This window comes from Atractosteus spatula, chromosome 3 (genome assembly GCF_055471065.1).
Source record: "Atractosteus spatula isolate fAtrSpa1 chromosome 3, fAtrSpa1.hap1, whole genome shotgun sequence".
NCBI classification, from domain to species: Eukaryota; Metazoa; Chordata; class Actinopteri; order Semionotiformes; family Lepisosteidae; genus Atractosteus; species Atractosteus spatula.
In genome coordinates, this window is record NC_142708.1 from 47,541,673 (window position 1) to 47,559,561 (window position 17,889).

Genomic DNA, 17,889 nt, shown 5'->3' on the forward strand with positions numbered 1-17,889 from the left:
ACTTATATAATGTATATTATATATAGTATTTAATTATAAGCAAGGATTGAACAGTAGTTCATAATAGCTTATATTTAAGGATTACTTCTACTTTCAGTTAATTTATGTTTCAGTTAATGTATACTTTTACATTTTCAGTTGCGTATAAGACTTATAAGGGAACCAATTATATTTTCATTGAAGACACTAGTCTTCTCGCATCTATAGTATTTATAGCCATCTATTCTATAGTATAATTGTGTACCTTTGCACAACAGTTTTGAAGATTTTGAAATCTAAATGTTTTATTTAACCATTCAAGAAACATGGCCTGTACAATTGAGGCCAAAAGACCCAGACACTCCTTTTCACCACAGTCTTTACTTAATCCCTCAAAGTCTTGCAGCCACCAAGACTGAAATGGAATCTTTCAACAGGAGTCAAGACAAACATGTTCTAATGGAATAAGTCAAAACGTTAATAACAGACTGCCAGATGTGTGAGGCGTCCTCTTGCGACACGTAGGATTTAAACTTAGTGTATATCATAAATAGCACGTCTGTAATATTTTCAAAATGTTTTACTGGCATCATTATATTTTTGAAGTGGTATTTCCCCTCCATATTTCTAATATTTTCTTTCATCATTTCTGCTGACTACACTCATAGGAAACTGTTTTCTGGCGTGTAATTCATTCTGCAGGAGTGTGTCAGGAAAAATGAAGCAGGGAATTAGATCTCAACCATTCTTGCTCTCTACAAACTCACTAGTAAAAATGTGTAACATTCAAAACATTCCACTAATAATTCCCATGTTTTTAACACATCAAGGATGCCATTAAAAGACATTCAGCATTATGATATAACACATGGATTTAGAAATTTAGGTGTTGCAAATCTAAAATCTTTAATTTGAAACATTCAAGTTGTCATCCTAAAATATTTCTGGGTACTGCTCTTTTAGGATATCTAGTTTGCTTTACTTTAGATTTTGTTAATTAATGTTCTTCTACCTACTGATAATTAGTGCAAGTCATTTCTGTCAGTAATTGTTTTCATCATTGTTTTTTTCAGGATATACTGGAAAATGAAAGCATTAACTTGGACTGGATGTTTCGCTACTCACTCATTAATGATATAGTAAAGGTAAGAGGAATGGTGAGGTTGCTGGTAGTTGCTGATGTAAGTGTAAGCATGACATGTACAGTCACATTCCTTGATACATATGTTCCTTATCTTGATTTTGATAAAGCACTCTCAGATTCTGTACTGTCACCCTTCAGCTACTGATGAAGCATGATGCTTAATAATCTCTAGAACTTGATTATCTATAAGTGCAATAATTTCTGACCTATGTGATTGTAAGTATGAGATTAACCCTTTTTTCCTTATCACCCAGAGCATCATTCAATCACTTTTTTAATATCTGTTTCTATTGTTCTATTTTTCTATTTTTTACCCTGTAAGCAGGTGATAAGAACTTTCATGCATTTCATCCATTTAAAGTGATTCCTGCTGTTTATATTAAACTGGGATCATTGGGGAAATTCATTAGAGAACAGAAGTTATGAGCATCGTTGATTGTGTGAAATTATTCAATGCAAAACAGCCATTTTACCTAGATTTTGAATGGTTTTCCATCAATTTTTATTTTCTATAATTGCACTTACATGACATTTATTTATGTTACATAAAGGATTCTTCAATTTGCTGATAATTGATTGATTCAAATCATGATGCTACATTGAGTTTAATATAGATTTACTGTGACAATATGCTGAAATTACTTCTGTAGAAGAATGCACATGCATATCTATTGCACCTGTCCAACTTAAATTTGAAAATATACCAATAATTAATGATAAATCCATTGAGTTATGGGTAATGTTGTAGGGAGGAATATTACCTTTTTAGGTTTGAAGAAATATAATCAGATATACAGTACACAACTCCACCATATTAAATAAACACTTTAAGAACAGGAATCCTAAGATTAACTTCCCAGATATTGCATTTTATTGTGTGCACTGTCTTGTGCTAGGGTTTTAATACAGTTGTGACATCTATGTTAAGAATACTTTTGTTAGGCCAGGTTTCTGTACATTATTAGACTTTCAAAGAATGGAAGCCAACATTGTTTGTGATTTTTTCACCTTTTTTCCTTTCAACTTTTGAAACTGTGTTCTAAATCCTAGCAGCAAAGCAACTTCAATTTATACTAGCACAAACAGGCTCCCGGTTTTTGGGTGCAGTATGTACTCAACCACCCCCAATATTTTGATCATATTACTATTAAAAGCAGAGGTCAATGCATTTTTACTTTTTCCTGTTTGTGTTTGGGAACCTACCACAGAAATGCACAATTTTATTAACTTCACAGTTCACTGATAAATTTCTAATTTGGAAAACCACCACTACAGAAACTACACTACAATCATTTGGCTCATATTTTATGACTAGAACACAATGTCATTCTGATTTAAGATGGCAAAAGTATGGGATTTACTGAGTTTATTTTACAAAAGTGCATCTGCATCTATCAAGAAAGGATTTAATAGAATGGTTAAGATGAAGATATCTACAAATGTTCTGCAAAAAAAATCTGAATACGTTTGTGCTGCTTATGCATGATGATTTCACCGGACATTGAAGATGCTGTAAATATCGTAATTTTCAGAATTGCAATGTGAATCTCCTCTTGCTCCAAAAATATTTTTTTTAATTTAATGCCAAGCTTTTTAGGTAAAATTCTAGATACAATAGGATGCATATATGTGAAAACTGGATTCCTGCATAAATAGCTGCCTGATCTCCTTTTCTTTTTGCATGTTGTTTATACATGCCTATACTGTATTAATGGTGGTACTTGCCATAGTATGTATTCACTGTTTAGTCGGATGAAATATACCGGGTTGGCTTTGTCAGTGCAGTGAATTACTGTATCATGTCTGCTTCATAGTCTTCTCTTTTCAAGACTAAGAAAAGTTCAGTTGCTTCAGCCTGTCAGAGTAGAACGTTGCCTTTATCCTTTTTATTTTCCCATCAATCCTGACAAGCTTCCCAGTCTCTGCTAATGAGAAGCAGCCCAATATCTTAATGTTTCCACCACCATGCTTGGCAGTAGAAATGGTGTTGATTGAATGATGCACTGCATTGGGTTTGCACCAGATGTAATGCTTTACATTTAAACCAAAAAGTTGCAGTTGTGTCACGTCTGACCACAAAATCTTTAGCCACATCTTTGCAGTACCAATGAATTGCTTTGTTGCGTTTTTTCCCTTACAAATGTATCTGGTTACTCTTCAATGGACTGATTCCAGAGCACCAATATCTTTTCTATAATGTGGTGAAAGACAAACCAGAACTACTTCTGCCTTGCACCTCACAAGTTGCTGTGTTAATTTTCCTGCCCACACTGGACCATTGATTGCTTGGCAAAACATGACTTCTTTCATAAACTACTCCTTTTCAAGAATTGTTTGGCCAGTTAACTCCAAACCAGTGACAATACAGTTAACAAACTGTATATTGAAATGAGGTTCTTGCATGAAACACAGTGGCCACATGTCTCCCATTTTGTTTGCAAAATTCAGAATACTGTTGTCTTGAGAACTGCTGCACTGATTGACCTGAAATTTGGGTGAATTTCATCACACCAGCTTCAGATTAGCGCCTCACCAGTTTCAGCACAACTTTAATGTGTCTGCTGGGAAAAACCTGTCTTTTAACGTTAGTTGTTCAGAAAGTGTCCAGTTAGAAAAATGCAGTTATCATAGAGAGAAGGAGGGTTTCTGCATAAATCAGATGGCCAACTGAGCACAAATTTATTACAGAACAGGAAGTATCAAATGGGTTGTCTGCTTAAATTAAGCACTCTTCAAATGGTCTCAAACTTCAAATGACTGTTGTCTTGGAAACCACTAGGCAGTTTCATCATTTGAACCTCAGCTTTTACAATAACAATTTTTACTTTCGCAACAAAAAAATAACCTCCTTGATCAAACTGCCCCATACTGGCAACTTTAAACTTTTGTTCTTCAAAAAATGTTTGGTCAGTTAATGCCAAACCTTGGCAGGTATTATTCTAGTAACAACACAATCACAATATGTGGCAAAGGATTTCTTGCATTAACCAAGATGGTTACCTGATTACTATTTTGTTAAATTTTAATTTGCAATACAGGGCTTCTTATTTTAGGTTGTGAAGATACATTTATTTAAGTTGATTAGAACTGCAGAAAAAAGTATAGTTTACATGCATTCTCAAAATCAATGGACATTTTAAAATTTAATTTTGAAAAAAATATGTAACTGAAATTCTTATTTCTTATTGTCGATATCTAATGATATTCTGAGCATCAAAAGAAACTCACTCTTCTTATGCCTGCGTGTTTATAGAAAAATACATTTAAGTATTTTTTTAAGTAAATTTAAGTTTTAGTTTGAGCATTTTGATTAATTGATCATTGAAGACCTACATTTGACTTACTATGATACATTTGAGAAACTTTGACTGTTGCACAAGCATTAAACCACCTCATGATAATGAATGATAATGTTGATTAGCATCTAGAGCCCAGAGACTAGTGAATAGGCACATATTTGTCCTGGCTCTACAATAGGCACCGGACATAATCTCACAAGACAGAATCTGTAACCTTCTGCAAAACATATACCGCAGATATACAACTTGGGATGATTCTACTGGAGGCCACAAACACTAAGAATGTCTGACTTTCACAGTAATAAATTTGCCTGTGTTTTGTTCAAGAAAATGTCAAGGCATCTGCTACAAAAAAATCAATTTCCCAATGAAAACTATATAACTTCGTATATAAATAGAAAAGTAATTAAGAAGCATATAAGAAAATAAAGTCATATATGTTTGGAGATATCCAAAACTCAAATCCATTAACCAAGAAAATGTTTCTTATGGTTTGTACTCTCTGTTTCATTCAATAGGGGATGACATTTTTGCACAACAGCCACATTGGTTCTCATGGAAATTTAAAGTCATCCAACTGTGTGGTGGACAGCCGTTTTGTATTGAAAATCACAGACTACGGATTAGCAAGTTTCAGATCAGTCTGTGATAATGATGACTCACATGCACTCTATGCAAGTAAGTAAAGAAAAGTGGTAGGAATTCAAAGTGTTGGAATGGAGCACTTACAGGTAATTGTACACAGCATGGAGTTTGCTTTTTACACCTCAGTTTGCTGCTTTTATGTTCTGCTTTTTTCTGCAACATCAGAAAACTCATTGTCCTTTAAGATCCTTATCTATTTTATTAGTATTAAATTTTTAAATGAACACGGCTTTCTCAAATGTATTTTTCTGTGTTACATTGACATTCTCACCTCTGTAAAAGAAAAAGAAAAAAGGAAACTTATTCAGAAGCTTATAAAGTTTTGTGACGCTTCCCAATCTCTTTGTGTTGTTTTCTCATTAAGGAAATAAACTGATATTAGTATAGCAGTAAAAAATTCATGAATGGTGCCTCTTTAGAAAAACTGGAAGTAAAATGAATGAGGTTAATTTTCTTGTTTCTTTTTATTTTCATATTAATGCCTTGCAGCAGATCCTCCATACCAGCTAATCCCATTCTACTTCTCAGACATTGTTTGATATGGGAAATTGTGGGATTAGTGTGTTACTCAATCCTAGTACACCAGCTAATCCCATTTTACTTCTCAGACAAGCAATACTAGCCCCTATCCCTGACACAGCAGCAGCCATTTGTTCTTACTATTAATGTCTCACCATGAAACTGAACCTTTAGACTTTATCACAATCTCACCATGAGAATGGTGTATCCTAATCTTAAAAATGATGATAATCAGCTGCATTCAATCATTCTAATCATTCTCACGCTAATTTGTACCCTTTTATTTCTCTCTGGAGTTCCTAAACCCACATTTAGTAGAAATCCCCCTTTTAGTAGAAATCCCCCCATTTAGTTTGAAAGATCTCCCTTTTAGGATAGCATAGCAGAGGTTCTGGCACATAAAACCTGAAATCTAAGGTCTATCTCTCGTTCTGGAGCAACAATAACCCCACTTGGTCAATTCTGGTTGGTCGCGTATGCTCATTAACCGTTAACACTCATTAACCTGTTTCCTGACCTGGAAGGTGGCCGAGGCTACTATCAATTCTAACCAGTTATAATCTCTTGTATGCTCCAGAGTATGATTTGTATGATCTGCTTGGTCAGATCAACCTGATCAAGTTGTCAGAAAAAGGCTTTCCCTAAGCACTAACTTTTCTTAGAGTTCTTCTTTAATTCTTTCTGTTCCTAACAACCATGAGGGTCAGACGCAACCTCTGACTGCTTCAGGCATTGCTTTTATAGAGTGCTAGTAACTCCAGGTGCAACTCAATTCATTGATTTCCTCATAGGAATACAAAGTATGCATTTCTCTTAAATGACCGCCATCTGGTGACTCAACCCTGTCTCTGGGATACACTTGGCTACACAATCTCCCTCCCTGCCCATTGTTCAATCAAAAAACAAAATAGCTGAAGCTCCAGGAACCAATGAGTCACACAATCATTCTTTTTTTTGTTCAATTTCATCCAGGTCAAGGGTATGATCTGTAACCAGCAAAAACACCCAACCCAAGTAATAGCACAATGCTTCCGCTGCCTTTTTACAGCCATATACTACCGCTTAGATTCTTACCCTTGGTAGAAGTTTGTGGCTGAGGAACAATAGATTCCGATTCCTAGAACTGGGATAGTATGGCCCATCGATTGCATCCATGCACAAAATAAAGTCAGCACTATCAGTACTGGATCGTCAACATGATATCTAGGTCAGGTCTATAAAAGCCTTTTCAGCTTCCAGGGTGCAACGTACTGTATCATGTTAGGGGCAGTGGATTTTGTGAGGTCGGTGAACAGTGTAGCCCCCTTGGTAAACCTAGGAATAAAATGGTGACAATACCCCAACTGATGCAAAAATGTTTGCACTTTAAATTCCAAGGTTTGGGCCAGTTCTTAATGGCATCTACCTTTGGCATCTATCTATCTAACCTGACCCCTTCCCACCCCGTATCCCAAATATTGAATATGGCAAAAAGACATGTGACTTTGCGTGGAATTTATTTTTAACCTGACACCTTCTAAAATGTCTGCCCCCTGGCATGTTTGTGAGCCACTATATGTCTTTCCACTGGTGTCATGTTTTGAGGGGCCCATTGTCATACACTGGCGTTAGACTTCTGAGATAAGTATCCAGTACTTCAGTCAATCAATGACTTTGTTTGCTGAATTCACCTGAAGCCGTTTTTTCACTGAGTGGATTAGATCATTCATTTGTGAGCAGGCAGAGACACTGGCCTTATATTTCCAGGTGCAGAATTGCTGCACCCTCACATAGCTGGTGACATCCATCCTTGCTAAGATCTCCTGTTTTAAGAGGTCATACTGGGATGCATCAGAAACTGCAAGATCAGTCTATGCTTTCTGTTTTTCAATTAAAAACAGGGACACGGTGTTTGCCCACTGGTCTTTTTCCCAGCCTTGTCTCTCTGCCATCTGTTCAGATGCCACTAAATAGGCTTCTGTTACAGATGCAGCCATTCAAAATGCGCGGGCGATACCGCATTATTTTCCGGTACGCTGTACGCAGTCTACCGCAAGCTACCGGTAAATACCGCGAGTTACCGGTAAATACCGCTAGCAAAATAATAGTATCCGGAATTTCCGCAAGGTGGAGCTAATAAAGCTCAACCTCTCATGTTTGAGCTGTAGCCATCAAAGTCTTTAACGAAGATATTAATAATAGTATTAATAATAAATGACCTTGGACAAGCTGTAAACTCAAAGTATTGCCCTGGTCCACATTCTTTTTTTCATTGACCGTCTTTGTAAAAGTAACGCCACAGCATTTCGCAATCACGCATTTTTTTCCAATCATGCAAAGTACAGTGATTCACCATGCCTTTCACATGCTCATAAAAGAGATTGATTTAGGGACATAAACATATTACCGTATGCAAACTGTACTGTATACAGTATGTATATGTATATTTAATGTCTTAACTGTGCCCGTTTAAGTATTGAATATTCATATCTAATTTTACCACTGAAGGGAAATCTTAGTAGCTGAGCATAAAAACAATAGGAGCATACTGCAACGCGTGTGAAGGCCATAAACGATATTAATTTTGGAACATAAACATACAGTATATGGCTGGTCTCGGTACTTTAAAGAAAACATACACGAAACATGGTTTCATTATGACCAGAATCTTGAGATATTTTTAACTTGATTTACAGTATTTGAGAGGTATGTCTTAACACCGATACTACAGTGCTTAAGTACTACTCACGTATATGTTTCTAGGTTTATATTATGCATTTCATACGGTCAAATTACTTTTGAGCAACTAATAAGAAGCGCGAAACGGTATGCGTTTTACTTTCGTTTCGTGCTGGGACCCGTGGATTGATTAGAGATATCAAGTACATACAAGTCATTTTTTAAATGTTGTAGTTCGTCTTGAAAAAATGTTACGAGTACATCATCTATCAACAATTACACAGGTTCTGTTTCCATATTGCGGATTTTGGTTACGTAATATTATTTTCTAGATTTCACGTTGTGAATATATGATTTGGGCAAACAGAGCCGCAAAGAAGTACATTATGGGTTGTTGTTTTTTTTTGCAGTTTTATCTAGAACAAGCGATGCTTAAACCTTTGTCTGATTCTTGTGAAACTATCCACACGACAGTTACAGTACCTAGGAGTTGACTTCAGTGATGTCACTGATGGGATGTTTCTAAAAATCCATCCTCTGTAAAACGTCTTCTCTAGTTGTCCTGCATATGTATTCGCTAATGAAGCTGTGTGTTCTGAGCCTGGATCTCTACATTTCTGTATGAACCACCTTAGAGGGCTAAAGACAGCTTGTGTTTAAATTGAGTGTAAGGCAATTTATGCTTCTAAAGTCATGGTCAGCATTTTTGTACTGTGCTGTAAACTTGTTCTGTGCCTAGTCACATTATTTTATAGCGTTTTCATAGCGTTATCAAATCTGGTGGCGCTGTGTTAGTTTCCTGACTCCCATGTCACATGGTCTGTGATTGTAACCTGTAATACCGGTTTAATTCGTCACAGCCAGCACTCCGGTTGTAAAGTAGAAGCAGGCGAGATTTCCAGCGAAAAACACCTCCCCCTTCTTCAGGTGTGAGGGTCTTCTGCTCAGAATGAAACGCTAAAATGTAATGTAGGCTCTGAATGGGTTCTGACTTGCTTTAACAAAATATGTTTACAAATCCTTTCACCTGGCATTTTCGTAGTTAGAAATTATGGAACGCTCTGTTAAAAGCAAGGGAGTTTTTATGTCCGTTGCAGTTCTTTTGCAACATGAATATAATTATATCGTTATTAATTTCTTGAGATACGCGATTCCATATTATATTCCCTTTTAATCAAATTCTAAAAGTATGCTTGTTGACTCCGGTATCGCGTTAGTTAAAGACTTCGATGCTTAAAATGTTTAGGAGAAATGGAATACTGGTGTGTATGTTTTCTTTAAAGTACCGAGACCAGCCATATACTGTATGTTTAAGTTCCAAAATTAATATCGTTTATGGACTTCACACGCGTTGCAGTATGCTCCTATTCTTTTTATGCTCAGGCACTAAGTAAAAGGAGATGCTTCATATTGCTTGACTAATTTTAAAAACTAAGTTAGAAATGCAGACGCTCCCTCGGTGCGCTGCTCTGGTGCGCCGGCTCTTACACAGTGCCTGTCTGCCGTAAGCGTTACAATATACATACCCAACACTGCTTGTACCCATCTGTCATGCAAATAAAACACCTTGAATTGAATTGAATTGAGGGGAGAGGGGGGAATACTAAAGGCAATACTGGCTCAATACCCTCGATGGGCTTTGACGTGCTAATGCGTTGGTTTAACAGTCCGGGTGTGGCAGGCTTCCAATGTCAACTCGACTCGATTGGAAGACAATGAACGTATTTTGTGATATTTAGAAATATAAATTTGTTTGGTGCGAGTGAGGTTTTATTTAATCTCTGACCAAGGGAAACGTTTCATTTTTTCAAAGAAATGTTTGTTAAAAAATAAAGTCATAGTTCTATGGGATTCAATCACAGACCATGTGACAAGGGAGTCAGGAAACTACTCTAACACACAGCGCCACCGGATTTAATAACGCAATAAAAACGCTATAAAATAATGTGACTAGGCACAGAAAAAGTTTACAGCACAGTACAATAATAAATGCTGACCATGACTTTAGAAGCATAAATTACCTTACACTCAATTTAAACACAAGCTGTCTTTCTGTATGAACCTCTAAGCTGGTTCATACAGAAAATGTAGAAATGCATTAGCCTGATTATGATTAAAAAACACATAATTAAACACGCGTTTGCGATTTAAATCAGAACACGATTTAAATCAATATAAATGTTTATATTGTAACGCATACTGTCCAGCCTCCATTTCTCTATAAAAATTTACTCTGTTGCACACACACACACAATAGAAGGAGGAACCGCTGTCAGAAGGGAAGATATGTTCAAAATATCGCAAATATCGTTCATGTTGCGATATTTTGAAATATAAAAGTCAATTTATTGTCCATAATATCGCTATTCTATTTTTTCGAAGAAATGTTTGTTAAAAGAAAAGTCCGGCACCAGCTGGATTCGATCACACAACCTCCCAGTTGCTAGTCACGCACCTAGACCAGTCGGCTAGAAGACAGCTCGCATGAACAGGCAGGCGAAAAAGCCCTACACAGCCCTGTCGCAGTACACGAATACCGTTATTAAATTCTTTAGATACGCGATTCCATATTATATTCCCTTTTAATCAAATTCTAAAAGTATGCTTGTTGACTCCGGTATCATGTTAGTTAAAGACTTCAAAGCTTAAAATGTTTAGGGAGAAATGGAATACTGGTGTGTATTTTTTTCTCTAAAGTACCAAGACCAGCTACAGTATATACTGTATGTTTATGTTCCAAAATTAATATCGTTTATGGCCTTCACACGCGTTACAGTATGCTCCTATTCTTTTTATGCTCAGCTACTAAGATTTCCCTTCAGTGGTAAAATTCAATATCTACAACGGGCACAGCAAAGACGTTTTTACTGTAAGTCTTTCTACGACAGACCAACGGACCACGAGTGCCCCTGTCGGTCAACCAATCACGTACTGCGGTGCCACGCGTCATCTTGCGTCATACTGAGCGACGTCACCTGCGGTACGTGTCTGTGACGCGCACTTTGAATGGCTGCATCTGTATCTTCCCAAAATAATTTGCGGTAGCATGTCTGCCAGATGTACTCCGTTATAATCCAGATCCTTGCTCCCAAAATCAGAGGTAACTGCTTGAAGACCCTAGTAGCTTCCACCTGAGCCTTTATAGCATTTTATTGGTTCTTATTATTTTCCTGCTGCACTGCAACCACCTGTATCAGTGCCATTATCGCTGCCTCCAGCAGTAAACACATCCAATCCCGAATAAACATATGAGCTCCATCCCACCACTGCCACTAGATGTGAAAGAACTCCTTTTTAGGATAGCATGGCAGGGCATCTAGCACATAGAACTCAATATATAAAGTATATCTCCCTCTCTGGAGTAGTGACAATAACCCCAGCTAAGAAATTTGGTCAATTCCCGTTGGTCGGGTACACTCATTAACTGTCTCCTTATTTACCGGCAGCCCTACCCAGAAAGTGACCGAGGCTGTTTCCAATGTTAACCAGTTGTAACCTCTTATATGTTCTACTGGAGCAAGTTGTCACAAAAAGGCTTTTCCTAAAAGCTTTAACCTTTTATAGGCTTCTTCTTTATTTCTCACTGTTCCTAAACAACTGTGGAGGTCTTGCAAGAGACAGCCTCGGACTGCTTCAGGCATTGGTTTTATAGATAACTGGTGAATCCATGTGCAACCAATTCGTTGATTTTCTCTTGAAAATGCAAGAAATGCAAATGTCTACATGGGGTGACACTGCACCCTGGTGACTCAACCCTGTCTCTGCTGCAGAAGCCTAAATCCATATTGACATTCCTAGATTAAGCTTTTTTGTTACAGATCCATCCCTAGATTAATCCTATGAAAAGGACTACTGCCTCCACAAGACAATGTGCCCTGGACAGATCCTTACCATGTTGAGACCCTGCACTGTGTTTGGATTGTAAAATGGAACAGTTGAAGAGCTAGGTCCCAACGTGTCACGCAAATCTTTTTGTTCATTGTTAAACCTCATTCGGATCAGAGTAGCACAACCTGTAACTAATATGACCTCCTGACCCATTAAATTAAATTTCAGAGCCTCTACTGCCTATTTTACTTCTAAACACCCTTTCATCCACAGCATATGTGGTTTATGGCTCAAAACCAGTATGAGAACCAGTATTCTTCTTTGTGAAAACCTGAGACCTGAGAAACACAGCCTCGAGACATATCTTGGATGGGTTTGTTTATAGTTGGAACCTTATCAAGAAGTCTTGTTCTTTGAGTATTGAATCTTCACACAGAAGCTTAGTCAAATCCTAAAAAAAGCATTTTTTCTCCTCAGGAGTCCACTAGTGTAGTTTTAGTGCAGAGTGTATGGTAAGGTCTGTGAGCTTTCCAACCCTGGGAATGAAGCACTGAAAAAGTCGAGAAGGACTAAAAATGACAACTCTTTTTGGTCTGTGGACGAGGCTATCTTTCATCTTCTCCATTTCCATTAAATTACATTTTCTTTTTGGTATAGGGATTGTAGTGTAAATGCAAGGAGCTTCATGTCTACAGTTTTCATGAATTACTAGGAGGTGCCACAATATCATGAGTCTGACTGGATAGGAGACTAAACTGTCACATTCCTGCTTATCAGTAGCTCCCTCTGTCTAGTCCTGAGCCACTAATTCCTCTTTTGTTCTTTCATAAGTTTGGGTGCGACCTAGATGGAGTACACTGTTTGTTTTGCACACAAACAAAACATGCTTTGTGTCGCTAATATTTGGCTCATGTTCTCATTCTTTCTATGTTACCATGATCTGATATTTCTTTTTTTGATCAGGTTAATGTATTTTATAATTTACCAGACAACTTCATATGATCCCTTTAGTTCTTCCCTTTAACTGGCATTAATCAATTAATTTTCTTTTATCTCCAAAATCCCTCAGAGAGGCACAATTCACATTTTTTTAGGTCACTTTTAGAATTTGCGTCCTGAGGTTGTGTAGATGTTTCTTTCTCCTCTACTAGGGTAGTGTTTCCCTCTGTTCCCTTATTATTTTCCATTTGGTTCTCAATTTTAAAGGTTCAAAAACACCTGAAATTAAGTGTTTCCCTCCAACCTTTTCTTTCCCTCATTGTCTTTTAGTTTTCCTTTCCCTATTGCTAGGTAGTCAAAACAGTTCTTTAGAAAAAAGATACTGAACTATTTCCTCCCCCGTGGGAACTTTCTTCTTTAGCAATTCTGAGGAGTCCAGAAAAACCCTGTCGATGACCATGGAATGTGACAGCTTAGATACTACAGACACTTGTATAAACTACATCCGATGGTTAATGCACAGGTTAACCATCGGACCTGGTAGCAAAGGGTGGTGTGGTAGCTCAGATGGCAAGGGCGTCTAACTCCTAACTGGAAGGTCCTGGGATCAATCCCAGGTAGGGGAAAGCGATGTAGCTTGCTCTAATTCCTTCCAGACAGCTCCCAGGTCCACTCAGCCTGCTTTCCAAATGAGTACCAGGGGTAATAGGCCGGTGTGATGCTGACCACGTCGCCTCCACCTCCAGTGTTGGCCCTTGCCCCCCATTCCCCATGGGCTTTTATGGCCTAAAAAAGGGACCTACCTACCCACTGTAGCAAAGGCATAGTACCTCATATCTCCATGGACAAAAGTGATTCCTAGCCTTAGAAACAGTTCCCAATTTCAAAACAGTAGCTTTTGAATAAGCAGATTCTGATTTAAAAAATATCTTGTCCCATTTACCATTCTGGAAACTGTAAAAATTATTTTCATGCTTGTGTAGAGGTCACTTTAACCTTATCCCCTCTGTAATCAAATAGATCTGTTTCCCAGGCTAGTTCCTTTGCAGCTACAGTGTGTCTCTCCAATAGTAATAAATTAATTTAGTGTTTAGGGTGCACTTTGCCCTACAGTATGTCTGAAATCAGGGGGTAGGTTCCAGAGGTACATGTATACAACCATCAACTTCACAACTCTCATTGCTGAAGTAATGAAAGATACTTCATGCTGAAACCATTTCCTGGCTATATTAATAACATGAAATATCTGCAGACTGCAGACTGGCACCTCAGACTGATACAGTATCACCAGGCATGAAAATATTGTGCCCTTACATGACTTGAAACACTCATTCTAGTCAGAGTCTCTTGCTTTAAGAGATTCATATCATATTTCGAGGCATGAGAATTCTCAAGAGCAAAATAGGTTTTTGGGCTTTACCTATTAAAATGAAGCAAGTATATTCTCCCATTGATTCTTTATGTTTCCCATTGTTTTCAGTTACTTTATTCTGTTGTGCCATCTGATCCTGTTTAGCCAGGTACCCTTCTCAAACAAGAGATTTTTGCACCCCTCACACAGCAACAGTTAAAGTCTTCTTCTTCTTCGTGTTTGTCTTCTTTACCTTCTTAAATTTTGATAGATGGATTTATCACTATTAGGCTGATTCAATCCTTCTATCTACCTTCTGCTATATCAAACCCTTTTACTTTTCTCTGGGGTGTCCCTAAGCAACTATCTAAAATGTCCAAAATCCCCATCAACCTCCCACATCCAGATGACCTGTTACATGTATCCATTATTAATTCTGATTGCTGTAGTCTTCATTCATTTTCACTTTATACAGTAATTGTTTTCTTGTTATTAATAAAAAATTAAAGTGAAACAGGAAAATTGTGTTGAAAGCTGCAAGTGACATGCTTTGGATATGAATGGACTCATTTGAACAGCTCAAATTACAAATCCTATGAAATGAGCTGCTACTGTTTGGTGTAGTTAGTCAGCTAACCAGAAACGTACTGCCTTGAAGGGTTCAAGAAGACCGGATTAATGCTTGTATAATTTAAAGGGGAACCTCTTTTGCACAATATCTAACAATTCCATGACAGACCCCTTTGTTTACAGCCTTTTTTTAGTTGTAGTGATATCTGGAAAACACAGATTTCAATGTCCATGCTTGTATGTATCTTTGTATCTTTCAGAAAAGCTGTGGACTGCCCCAGAGTTGTTGAGATATGAAAGAGTTCCTCCTCAAGGGACACAGAAAGGAGATGTATACAGCTTTGGGATTATCCTTCAGGAGATTGCTCTTAGAAATGGCCCCTTTTATATCGAAGGAATGGATCTTAGCCCAAAAGGTAACAGATACAAAGTGCAAATGTGGTACAGTTCATTATACAGTGATTTGAAAATTTCACATCTATAAAACCAGTAACTTGTAAAAAGCCTTTTCTGTTATTAAATTGAAAACTTCTAGAAAATCCTATGTAATAAATAGGAGGAAAGAATCAGGATTTGATTTTAATTTTAGTACTCTTCTGGGAAGTGAATGGCAGGGGTTTAGGTCTGGATTTATTTAGACATTTATTTAGATGGGGGGATGTTTTCATCCTGCCTATCGAAGCGATCAGATTATCGTTGTTGCCTAGTTTCATTATCTTTAATTATCACTTTTGTTACCACACACATGTAATTGAAAAAAGGAAAACACAGAAGTTTAGAATAATTAAAAATCCTAAGGGATATTAAACCAATAATTCATTACATAATGTGTTTTTAGGCTGCTGCCTACCTTAAAATGATTCCATTCCGTTCTGCAAAGCTTAAAAAAATATTTTTATTGATATTGTTTTGGCTGTGTTGTTTGTTTTGTTTATTTTGGATGCACCTCTATAATAAAACTGTTCTCATCAAACCTTAATTTTATGTTTGGAGTGATGTTGGCCTGGTATACCTTACACTTTCTTAAGCCACCCTAATGACTATAGAAAATTAGCTGAAGTAACTTAATTGCTTCTGAACATCTGCTTAAAAATAATGAGAAACAAACATCTTCTCGAGAAAATTGTATCCATTGCCATAACAACATCAACAACACTAGCAGTAATATCTTTTACTGCAAGTTCAAATTGTAATAACTAATGATTACCATATGTGGCCACATCTTTTGTTTTGAAATGACACTATACCCTAAATATACGTTTTTGATAATTTACCTAGTTTTTTTCATCAAGTATGTTACTTTAACCACCTTTTTCTCAGTTAAATTAAGTCCATGCAATTGTTATTTATATTTTTACATTTAAATTAATCTAATCTGCATCTAATATATGGCTGGGAATGTTATTGAAACAGAAACAGTAAATGTGGTGCTGTGATGATCTTTATAATGTTGTGGAATGGCACAAATATATCATCGTATAATCATTGGCAACTGTTAACAGTTTTACATGATCTCAGGTAATATCTTGGCACAATAATGGTATCAATATCACTAAGATTTACTATGGTTCAGACCATATTATAAAGAGTGGTATTAGTAATTGATAGAATTTACTTTAATAAATTGATATCATAGTAAGCATTGTACTTAGGATGCTAAAACCTCTATTTATGTAGGTCAGTACATTGCATTTACATGAAAAACAGAGTCTTGTAATTAAATGTCAGTTTTGTTTTGATTTTGATCTTATGAAGCTGTGGAGTATTGCAATCAACTTGAAGGATTGTGACTATCCCTTCATCCAGCAAATTAGAGTACTGCGATTTATGTGAATTTTGCCTGTATTTGCATATTAATGTCATGCATCCCTCAGTCATCGTGTTCATGAAATGGAGATGAGGTTTTTATCCACACTTACTTCGCAGTTGTGAAAGCTGCAGAAAGATGTACAGTGGAAAGCTTCCCCTGCTGTGTCATCTTCTGATGCACCAGACATCAATACATCCAATCCAAAGTGTCTAGAGAGGTCAAAGGGCGTTATGCTGTTTTTGAATTATGAAATCAAATTATATTGATGCAATGACAGTGAGCACAAGCCATTCACAATGCCTGTGTCAAATCTGTCATCTTGATGCGGGTGAAGTTAATCTTTCTGACAGACATGATTACTGTGGCAAACAAATGACGAGCATACAAGAAATGTAATTCTATAAATAGCTTGCTACCAGGAGATTGCATCCATACATTTTCCTAAACAATCCATACAGTAACGTAAATTATTTACTTTCACCCTTTGCTTAATTTCAGAGATTGTACAAAAGGTGAGGAATGGACAGAAGCCGTACTTCCGACCCACCACTGACATTAATTTTCACAGTGAGGAATTGGCCATCCTTATGGAGGGATGTTGGGCTGAAGATCCAGCAGATCGACCTGATTTCAGCCATATCAAAATGTTCATCATGAAACTGAACAAGTAAGTTTTATCCTCAATATATTTCCTGGCAAATGTTGTTGTTTAAAAGCGAGTCAAATGCATTGATTTTAGAGATTAACTCATCATTCTTATCTAACTTCAAATTCTAATTAAACTGCTTCACGAGTCGAAACTATTCAACGGAATACATTTTGTTTTTTAAAGAAATCTTGCTTTGGTGAAGTATGATTTTCATCTTTACAAAAAAACTTTTTTTTTACTATTTTTGCTAGTTGAAAGTTTGAAATAGTTTACCAGCTCAAAATAAATTGTAAAAGGCAAAGGCAAAATTTCTTAACTGATATAAGGATAACACATATCCAAAAATGAATGCACTTGCTGATAACTCCTGTTTTCTGTGTTTTTCTAAAGTCTAATTGGACAATTAGAAGGTTGCAAGTGAGAGGAGAAAATTTGGTTTATCTTGCCTGTTTGGTAGTTTAGTAGCTACTGTAAGTTGATCAAAAAGTTTAGTCAAGC

At 36.7% G+C, this 17,889-nt stretch overlaps 1 protein-coding gene across 1 annotated transcript in view; it reads left to right on the forward strand.

Annotated features, from left to right (window-relative positions):
- npr2 (natriuretic peptide receptor 2) overlaps positions 1 to 17,889 on the forward strand; it is a 111,981-nt gene that overhangs the window by 71,624 nt on the left and 22,468 nt on the right. Inside the window, exons 12-15 of the mRNA XM_088910540.1 lie at positions 1,053 to 1,124; positions 4,941 to 5,100; positions 15,193 to 15,348; positions 17,241 to 17,409. Coding sequence (XP_088766666.1) covers positions 1,053 to 1,124; positions 4,941 to 5,100; positions 15,193 to 15,348; positions 17,241 to 17,409 — 557 coding nt within the window. The remainder of the gene's footprint in view (positions 1 to 1,052; positions 1,125 to 4,940; positions 5,101 to 15,192; positions 15,349 to 17,240; positions 17,410 to 17,889) is intronic.